Here is a 10,968-nt window from a genome sequence, read left to right as displayed (position 1 = left end):
AAATAAATGCTATTTAACATGATCCATGCAGAAGATGTGAAATTGGGCCTAGAGCCCAGTTTATTGGGCCATATCCCTTCCACTGGACTCACATATTTTCATTGCCCGGGCCCAAAACAAGTATCTCGACGTTTTAAACATATTCCAAGTCTATAGACTCTACTAATTTTGATTTTGATTTCTTTATTAGTTTCGAAATGAAAAAAAAAACAAATACGATTAGGTTCAATCTTTCCGAGTTTTTTTTTTTATAATTTGGATTCGAAATATTTATTGTTTCTCAAAAGTAACGAATTCAGAAAATATTACCAACAAAATAGATAGAGTTTGGTTATAAAAAACTTCGAAACATAATATTTATTTATGTTTTTAAGTAAATAACGTTATGACGATTAATTTACAGAGCACCGATGTTCTTGAGACCGAGGACAACTCCGACGCCGATGATGTGTCCGACGGTCCCACATGCCAACGTGTCAGCGAGCGTGAACCCGGCCGGGTCACCCGTTTGCAGGCCCGAGTCACGGGCCTCGAGTTTCAGTCCGGCTGTCGCCTTCCTATTGGCCGATGGAGCCAGACCGAATCTTCCCGCGAACAGCATCAGAGTCGTCGACGTCACCATTATCTGACATTAATCAAACGTTTACACATTAATTAATTGACTAATTAATCGTGATTAATATTAACATGTTAATTATTTTTAAAAAAAAAAATCCGGGTGTTTTACCAAATTTGTGGGTGAACCAATAAAGTCGCATCTTGCACCCAAAGCTCCATTTCCCTTGCGTCTCATTGGTTGAACAGCACCCTGAAAAAAACAAATACATTGTAAATAAATAAATAAATATTTTTTTCTCATAAATCAAACAGCATTTCAGCTTTTTAAACGATTTTTCTCTTATATTTGTGGTTTAACTTGATATTTAATACTTATCAAGTCTATAAATAATAATAATCATTATCCTGATAAACTACATCGATAATACAAACAGAACTTGATTTCCAATATTTATAAAATTAATCAGCTGACATTTCTAAAACTAATTTCAAATATACAAGCTACAATTGTAGATCCTCACATAAAATCCCAATATTAACCGTTCTGATATTCATACGGTTTAAAATTGCATGTTTATAAAGAATAAATAACGAACCGGGCCATGAACCGGAGATGCAAAGATCTTGCGAGTTCTCAGACCGTTGAATTGAGGAAGTGACGTCATCACAGTGCTTGCCATTTCTCCGATGACTTCTGTGTTTTTTTTTTCCTTTTTTTTTTGCGCGAAGCTCTTAAAATGAATAAAGCATTGAGAGAGTTTCAGACAGCCACATAAAGCATCCTGTGGCTTCGGAGATCGGCAGATAACGGATATGTCTCTGGGGTCTTTTATTGCTGACGTGTCATGTTCTGATTTGCTATTTGGGTTGTTCGAATGTGGATAAGGTTTTTCAGGGAAGATTCTTCTCCTCCTATGTATGGGCTTTTCATATTGGGCCCAAAATGGGCCCAATAAATCAAAATTTTAGACTAGTTATATTTAAAAAAAATTAACAAAAAAGCATTTATTTTCATAAAAAACGAATAAAACTAGTGTATTTATTAAACCATACAAAATATATTAATGCTAGTGACAAGTCTTCAAAAGTCTCTTTAAATAATAATATTAATGATACTACTAATAATAATCCTTCATCTGAATCATCCAAAACCCGAATACTCTATTGTTTTCTTTGAGCTTGTGAACGTATTTGATATAAAAAAAACGACTATAAAATCGTATATCTCACTGTTATTTATGATTAAATGGACAAACCAACTCAAATGAATTATTGTTTTATTATATAAGTAATTTAACACGATTAAAAAAAACAGATTGTTTTCTATCTTATAATTTTCTAAAAACATTTCAATTTTCAAGGCTTTTTTAGTCATAAAAAAGAAAAATATAATTGGGCCAACACATAATACGGGCTATCATGTTGGTTCTTTAAATTATATGGGCCTTCACCCTGGGTTGGGCCTGCTTACATCTAAGTCCATGATTGTATTTCAAGAATATATTAATATTCAAACGTCGAGATTTTAAAATATACGATAAAGGAAAATCGAAATGAAGAATTATCTCTATTTAACTCATTAAGGTATTGTTTAAATATATTTTTAAACATCGGTTATTATGTAACTCACTTGTGTGAGTACTAGTTATAACATATGTTAAGTTTTTTTAGGTAACTTTTTCTATAAATTAATATGAAAATATAATACATATATATATATATATATATGTATATCGGTAAGAAAATCACCTCATTTTTTTATCTTCCAAATATCGTTTCACCAAGTCTGTATAGATATTCGAATATCTTGAATACATTACATGTTCACAACTGAATATCTGAAAGCTATAAATTCGAGATTGAATTCCATATCATAGAATTCGAATAATTTGAATTATGATAAGATAATTTCGATATCTTATCTATCTGATTCGAAGTACGACTAGAGAATAAGAATCCGGTTGAAGGGCATGTAGCGTGAACAATAGCTTATATCGCATTTGTAAGTTCTTTTAAAGTATAATAAATTTTAATATATTTCCAAATCATTATACTGTACAGGTAGGAACCAGATGTATAACCTTTATTTTATTCTTTTGTGGCCCTACCTCGTTGATATGATTCCACTACTATATCTTAAAAGTGCATGCTTATGTATAATTAATTTATAAATAAAACAATAGAAACACAGTCTATTACTTTTAAAATATCTAAACCCGAATTCGTATTTTGAATTGCGTATCAGTTTAAATTCGGAGTTTATGCTATTACTCTGATACAACCGAGAAACGTCTCAGTAATATATATATATATATATATATGTATGTATGTATATATATATATATATTTGTGCCAGCTATTCTCGCTTCCTTGTGATTCATGAACGAGATACTCGACGAGTTATTGAATTACTCGATGTATTATATTTTATTACAGCAATTTTCTTATGTTTTATTCGGGGTTATTAGGATTTTATAGTCTATAATCGTACGATTAATATATACATATATAATATATTGATAAAATCTATGATCAATTGTGTTGGTCTATGTAATTTTTCTAATCATCATTTGGATTCTTATTTACGCCTGTGATCATTCAAGTTTCTAGCTAATATCTACACGCACAATATGTATATATATATATATACATACGTGTGTGTGTGTGATTTTAATACCGTGACCCACAAATTTATCGGTATGTAGGTGGTACATCGTAAACCTATTGGTTGGCCAAAATCATAAGTGCGCGAAAAAAGGTACATCCTTTCTATAAATTTCGTCACTATTATACTTTCCATAAACAAAAATATTATCATTTAAATTAGAAACTTTTATTTAAAACTAAAATTAAATGTATCGAACCATTTTCCCATTTTTTTTATATAGAGTGATGAATTATGCATCCTATATATAAAAAAGGGTTTAATATATATAGAAGTCTAAGAAGGGTAATAATTAGGGTTTTTTCTTAAATGTTTATGCAAACATTTTTTAGTGCGTCGCGTACCATTTTCCCATTGTATTTGGTAGTTCCAACATCTATGACTTCCTAGTTAATTGTACTATATGTTATATTTAGAGTTTGAAGTTTCAATGATATCTAGAGGGAGATAATAAATTATTGAATAATTTCATATATTTATTTAATAAACGCATTTAAGAAGCTGATGTGACAGAATTGGTTCCTATATTCAATGCACTTCTATATCCAACACGACGCATTTGACTCTTACTTGGATTTCACATTCTCCAAAGTGTGTGATGATTTGAATCCATCTTATATTTATACACACACACACTTGTATATACATATATAATATAATACATTTTTTTGATGAAAATATAATACATGCACATATCGTCTCAATCCATTTTAAAATCTTGTAAATCGAATCTTATATGATTTTATAAGTCGACACCTCGGAAGACTTAAAACATCCACACGTCTTTGAGGAATATTATATCTATATATAATGCAAGTATCGGTAACTTTGACCCAAGTATCTGTAACTTTGACCCAATTAGTAGCAGGCAAGTGGTTTAATTGGTGTGCTCTTTGGGTCCTAGGTCACGATTTCGATTCCAACTGTTAGAGAGGGAGGGGGATAATTTCTCGGTTGGGAGGGTGTTGTTCTCTGGGCCTCTGTCGGCAGATCCCTTAAGGCTACTCACGGGCCTAGATGGATGTAGGTTGAGTCGAAGAACTAGATGAATTTCCTGATTAAAAAAAAATATCCGAACCTTGGGTGATTCATCGAACGCGAGTATTTTTTAGGTGTTCGAGTCTTAGATCGTGGTGAACATTTGAAATTGGGGTGCCGATTTTCATAAGACAGAAATCTAATATTTCATTGAAAATGTTGAAAGCGAAATTGAATATATATGTTAACGAATATCTTACACAACTATCTCTAATGTCACGGTATAATTTCAATGTACCATACACTCTCTTAATAAATAAAATATTTGAGATGGATTTGACACCAAAAATCATATATATATATATATATATATATATAGAGCATTTTATTATGAGTGTTTCAATTGAATAAAAATGGATGGACCAAAGGGTAGGCACGCAAAGAAAATGTTGAAAGCGAAATTGAATATATATGTTAACGAATATCTTACACAACTATCTCTAATGTCACGGTATAATTTCAATGTACCATACACTCTCTTAATAAATAAAATATTTGAGATGGATTTGACACCAAAAATCATATATATATATATATATATATATATAGAGCATTTTATTATGAGTGTTTCAATTGAATAAAAATGGATGGACCAAAGGATAGGGAAGGGTCGGTCCACTTTGGACATTTACCTGAATGATGTTGAAATGATGGGAGATGCAAACTCTTCGTCAAACATATATATATATATATATATATATATGTGTGTGTGTGGTGATACCTACCTTAACAACAGATTACTGGCTTGATGGATTAATTAAGGAAATGATTACTCACTCGAAACATGATTAAGAATGTTTTCAAACAGAATGATTTGCCTTTCCTTTCGTGCTGTTCAGTTTGTGTTTGATTGTCGCCCGTTAAGACTCATGATTTCTTTTTCTCCTGCAGGAATTAATACCCGATTTTGTTGACCAATCAAGAAGTATATGGAACTATTCATGTTGCATTCAATTTATATAATATTATTGCCAACAAAATTATACATACGGTATATGTATTTTTTTGGATAATCGAATGTTACACTAATTTCGAAATCGTATGATTTAGAATATAGATCTCTTCTCAAACTTGAAATTCGAATTCGAAATCGTCATTTCATCGGTTCAACTAATCAAATTTGGATTGTATATATAATCATTCGTATTTGAAAAATATATATATATTTTTATTCCATCTCGACAATTTATATTTTCTAAAAAAAAAGGAAAAAGTATATGCCATATTAAATAAAGTGAGTGATTTGTTTTTTTGTAAAACTATTACGCATTAATTAAAAGATTGGAATCGGGTACGTTTGACTAAAACTTTCACGTTTCTGGAAACTGCTCAAACATGGGAAAAGAAAAGAACCAATAAAAAAAAGGATTATTGTTTAAATTAATTAAGCAAAGCACCAGCGTTGCAGTCTTAATTAGCACTAATCACAAGGCTTGGAATGAAAGTAAGACAAAGGTTATTAATCAATGTCTTTTTGTTCTTAAATTATCTCCTCAGTAATCATTGTTAATGAGCTCTTTTAAGAATCCTCTTTTAATTTTTTTTCCCTTTGTCAATTTGGTTGCTTGATTAAGGGTGTGGGTCCCATTGATTTAATTTAAAACATCATAGTTAGCATTTTTTTTTTTGCGTGTTCTCAATTCTTGTCTCTCTCTTTTTTTGTCATGATCTAATTCTCTTACGAGGTTACAAATAAAATCTTTGTTGGGATGTTTTGTTTAATATTATGTCTACAAGTTCTATAATTCCACTTCCATGTATCTGACCTACTTTGTTTAAATTAACTCACAATATTATTTTGTAAAATTATTTAAAAGTATTTAAAATGATATGACGATATGAGTCGCATATGCCAAATCCGTACGCACTATATATATATATATATACATATATTCATTAATTGCTAAATTGAGTCTTCTTATTCATATTTCATATTCATTACTTGGTAATCCATTGGTTGAAAAATGACAAAATCATTTCGAAGTTTTGAATTCGATTCTACTAATAGGGAAGAATGACGTAATTAATTGAATGACTAAAAACTGATTTCGGATTCAGAGGATTGAGTAAGTCTTAAGTGGATCTTACTAACAAAAAAAAAACTCATCCCATATTATTAAATATTTAAGTATGAGAAAGTATGGACTATAAATAAAAATCATAAACGGCCATTAGACAAACAAAAATCAGAATAACTTCGGTTCAATCTATTCTTTATAGATTGGTTTTCTAATATATAGGTATACTCTTTCATAAATATTTGAATTTATTCTCTGAAAACCTCTTGTTTGTTCTATCTATGAGAAATTAATAATTTAGATAAATTTATATAAATTCAGTTTATATACAAACTCAAATTCATTTTTTATTAATTACTATAATTTACATTTCATTAAAATAATAATATTCTAACCTAAAAAGACCAATCAATTAATTAACAGTGTTGTTTTTTTTTAATTTTTATCATGGAATAATTTTGATACCACTGAAACCAAAACATTCGAAAAATGAGCGAACATCCTAAACCTAAACCGTCAGACGAACGAAATCTTGCCGAAGTTTAGGGTTTTATTTTGCAATAACATTTAAGTTTTTTTATATAAAATTATCATTTTTCGTACAAATATTCTGATAGGATTTATTGGATTATATGGGTTAATATCCGTAAAGCTAGTCTTATTATTAAATTGTGGAACCGCTTGTTAAAGAAATGTTCTTTTTCTTTAATTTTTACTAATTTTCTTTTCGGACAAAAGATGGGTCGATGTGTTCTAATAGAAGAAGACATCCTTAAAAGAGAGAAAATGTTTCGTTTAAGGTATCTTTCTTTTTAGCGATATCTATGGGGAAAAAGAATTTCATTATTACCTTATTGCAAATTGCAGCTTTAATCTATCGTTTTAATTATGTATATTTTAAGTAATAATTACTGAAAATCGAAACTCCGCGTGCTCGCTTTTATTTAATTGTAACTGTAGGCAGTAATCAATTTGAAATAAAGTGTTATCTTATAATATGCATATATCCATATACACATATATATATATATATACATAGCTTATAATACAATACTTGGTCGTGTCTCAACTCTCAATGGTCTTGAACTGCAATAATACCGACATTAATTACGTACCCTTTGCCTCTGAAGACATTTCCATGATCGTTGCGTTTACAAACAAAGGGCAGCTACGTATTAAGTCACCGAAGGTTATTACATTACAAAACTACTAAATCAAATGAAATTTTATGTGTATTTTCTCTTGTTTAATTAACTCTGAAATTATTTGGTTCATAGCCTTTTGTGTAGGTGATAAATTTATTATCTATTAATATTAATTTTCGGTTATTTTATTCACCCAAACACGTACGTGTCTAATATGATAAAATTTTGGATTCCAACCATCATATACAAAATTGGATATCTGTAGACTAATCTATACGAAAAATTTGATAGGAATGGAAACAAAAACATGGATTTTAATTTTGAACTAGAAAAAAAAATCCACATGAACCAATCTACCATTCCAAAAACATGTTCGCGACATATATTTTTTTTTAAATGATAGAATCATTTATGTAGATATCAAAATTCGGTTTGTCCATACATCACCGCAGTTTATTCAATTTTTTTTTTCAAATGGATCAATATTCGATAAAATAAATAAATCTAAAAAATACAATGGAGACTTATCATTTGTCCATCGACAACGATAATGTGAGGAAATAATGTAAGAAACAACGAGACGAAAAAAGCATTATAAGTAAAATAAGTCCATTTTTGCTTCTCCAAGATAACGTATACACATACACATATATATATATATAATGTAAGGTGAGAATATATATATATATATATATATATTATGGAGAAAATAATAGAATAATGGAAGAAAGGGGACGGGGAAATCTGAGGAAATCTAGAATGGCATAAATGGTAGGCCCCACAAATCTAACAGGCTGTTGCTTTTTCACATCTTCTCTCTCTCTCTCCTCCTTTTTCCAACTTTCTCTCTCTTTCCGGAAAGTCCCACAAACAAAAAACTTTTTATTTCCCTCACCAATCACAAAAAAAATCCACTCATTCCCTAAATTATCCTAATGAAATATCCCTTTTTCGCATTTTATCGAATGTGCATTATGCAAAAAAAAAAATCTTATAAATTATTGTTTTTGAAAAATGTTACAAGAAATATTTTACATTTTAACGAGTAGATATATATATATATATACGAAATTATACTTTTTCGCTATTCACTTATTTATAAAGTTTGATGTAATCCATTTTTTCATTTAAAATGTAATAACAATTATACGCATAATCATATGCAACTGCACATACAAGCATTTAATGTGTGTGTATTGATGATCAGATAAGTTTGACCTCCGATGTTGACCATTATTACAGCTTTTGCCCTGCGTCGGTGTTTTAAAATAAGCGTTTCTTTTCCTTTCATTCCGACCAGAAGGCAAATAACATAAATATCTTCTGTTACACCCTCTCGTGTATTTGTTCATTTTAAAAACGAAAATAAAATCAATTATTTTATTTCTAACTCGAAAAATATGTATTAGATTTTTTATACGTTTCATTGAAAGAGGAAGATTCAAAGATCGGATATTTTCATAAATATAAGCCTAGTTATGCATTATACGCACACAAGTCTGTCTACAAATACATTTAATAGAACTCCGTGCATGTATATATATTAATTATTTAAATACGTATCCAATTAATATTTATGAAATAAGTTAATTAATTTCAAGGAAAAAAAACAAGGGTTAGTGTTTGTGAGAAATGACAGCATGTGTGAGCATTTGTGTGGCAAACATAGACGAAGTTAGGGCTGGGCATTTTTACCCGAGACCCGCGGGTTTCCGGGTACCCTATCTCACGGGTACCCGGGATTCATTATTCGCGAGATAACGAGACAGAGAACGAGTTCCGTGAGACGAAAAACCCGAGTCTCGGGTTCGGGTTCGAGTTCGAGCATTATGTGACGGGTTATCTCACGGGTACCCGGCAAAAATTAAAATTACAAAAATACCCTTAATATTTAATATATTTACAAAAATACCCCTAACCCTAATTTACCCTAACTCTCTCATCTCTCTCTCACGAATCGAAGCCCTTGCCTCCTGCCTCCTCTTCGAGTCTCCAGTCTTCAGAACCGATCTCTCACTCTCGGTCTCTCTCCGTCTCTGTTGTCACCTCGCGGCTCTGTCTCCGCCGTTCGCCTCTGTCTCCGCCACCGTTCGCCTCTGTCTCCGCCGTCGTTCGCCTCTGTCTCTCTCGGTCTCTCTCTGTCTTTCGCTTCTCCGTCGGTCGGCTCGGCTTTGCTCCATCGTTTGTCCGCCGTCGTTCGGCTCAGTCTCCTCCGTCGTTTGCTTAGCTCTCTCGCTCTCAGTCTCTCTCCATCTTACGCTTCTCCGTCGGTATGCTCTTGCTCTACTCTGTCTCGCTCTCAATCTGAGTTTTTGCTGTTATACGTGGGTTTTTTTTTGCAGAGTATGTCTTCGTTGGATTTTATGTTATTGATATATTAACCCTAATTACTCTTCTCTCATCTCTCTCACTCAATCTCTAACGCTCGCAGTCGCCGCTCGATCTCTCTCACGCCCGATCTCTCTCCTCTCGCCGTCGCGAGCCTCTCGGTCTCGGGTTTATGTTATTGGTGTATTAATTTTGTAAATTTGTTTAGATTTTTTAAAAAAAAATTTCACACGAGTTCGGGTTCGGGTATCGCGGGTACCCGGACTCGTGTCTCGGGTACCCGAATCTCGGGTACCCGGGTTTCGCGAGATAGAGATCGAGACATTCCAATCAAAAACCCGACGAGACTGAGATCGAGATAAAGACACCCTAAAAAGTCCGGGTACCCGCCCGTGCCCACCCCTAGACGAAGTACGTGCTAGTTTGTGCACAACACGTGTGTATACATAACATATGTATATATATATATATACATATACACAAATAAGTATATATCTGGATCAGTATAAGAGAAGAGTACATAAAATCATAAAATTTTGATTGGATGTAACAAGACTGCAATGATTTTCCAAATTTTTGCAACAGTTACCTATAGTTATTTTCAATGATTTCCTAATATTTTTCGGAATTCACGCAGCAAAAAATAGAAGAAAGAATATCAAACAAACGTTTTATTTAACAAATAATTGTAAACAAACAAAAATAACTCGCTATATCACGAAATGATTATGTCATGTTTCATGACCATTTTTACTAAGCTAAATAACAATAATTTCAACCTAAAATTTGATTATATTAATACATATACCTTTACCAAGAAAAAAAAAATCGAAATGAAAATTAAATGATATATCATTATTAGGAGAGATGGTGTAATTAGCAATTACCGTTGAAAAGTAAATTTAAAGGATAAGGCAATAGGTAATCTAGGAAGTAAGTAAATTAAATTTAGGGCAAAGGTGTGTAATTTATTAGGACAGTCAAACGAATACTCGGACACCAAAGTGGCCTTTGCACATTAATATGTTTGCCCTTATACGCAAAAAGTGTTCTTATCAGTCACCCACCAAATTTGCATGAGACATAAACAGTGGATTAAAACCAAAGCTAGAGCGATGTGATGCTATCAGTGCATTGCACGGTGGATATATATATATATATATATATATATATATATATATGTATCGTGTATATATATGTAGATATTAAAAAAAAA

General features: G+C 31.4%; 1 protein-coding gene across 1 annotated transcript; it reads right to left on the bottom strand.

Annotated features, from left to right (window-relative positions):
• Positions 1 to 303: 303 nt before the first annotated feature.
• LOC104812683 (photosystem I reaction center subunit psaK, chloroplastic) lies at positions 304 to 1,320 on the bottom strand. The gene is made up of 3 exons (XM_010539961.2): positions 1,155 to 1,320; positions 728 to 808; positions 304 to 625 (listed from the first exon to the last, which is right to left on the bottom strand). The coding sequence occupies exons 1-3, from the start codon at positions 1,236 to 1,238 to the stop codon at positions 398 to 400; spliced, it is 393 nt and encodes a 130-aa protein (XP_010538263.1). The 5' UTR covers positions 1,239 to 1,320; the 3' UTR covers positions 304 to 397.
• Positions 1,321 to 10,968: the final 9,648 nt, after the last annotated feature.

This window comes from Tarenaya hassleriana, unplaced genomic scaffold, assembly GCF_000463585.1.
Source record: "Tarenaya hassleriana unplaced genomic scaffold, ASM46358v1 Cleome2, whole genome shotgun sequence".
Classification (NCBI taxonomy): domain Eukaryota; kingdom Viridiplantae; phylum Streptophyta; class Magnoliopsida; order Brassicales; family Cleomaceae; genus Tarenaya; species Tarenaya hassleriana.
This window is presented reverse-complemented; position numbering and strand designations above follow the sequence as displayed.

Coding starts and splice junctions, on each gene's coding strand:
- LOC104812683 (XM_010539961.2), bottom strand. CDS start 1,238: ATGGCAAGCACTGTGATGACGTCACTTCCTCAATTCAACGGTCTGAGA. Junction 809..1,154: donor CATCTCCGGTTCATGGCCCG/GTTCGTTATTTA, acceptor TGTTTTTTTCAG/GGTGCTGTTCAACCAATGAG. Junction 626..727: donor TTGGTTCACCCACAAATTTG/GTAAAACACCCG, acceptor GATTAATGTCAG/ATAATGGTGACGTCGACGAC.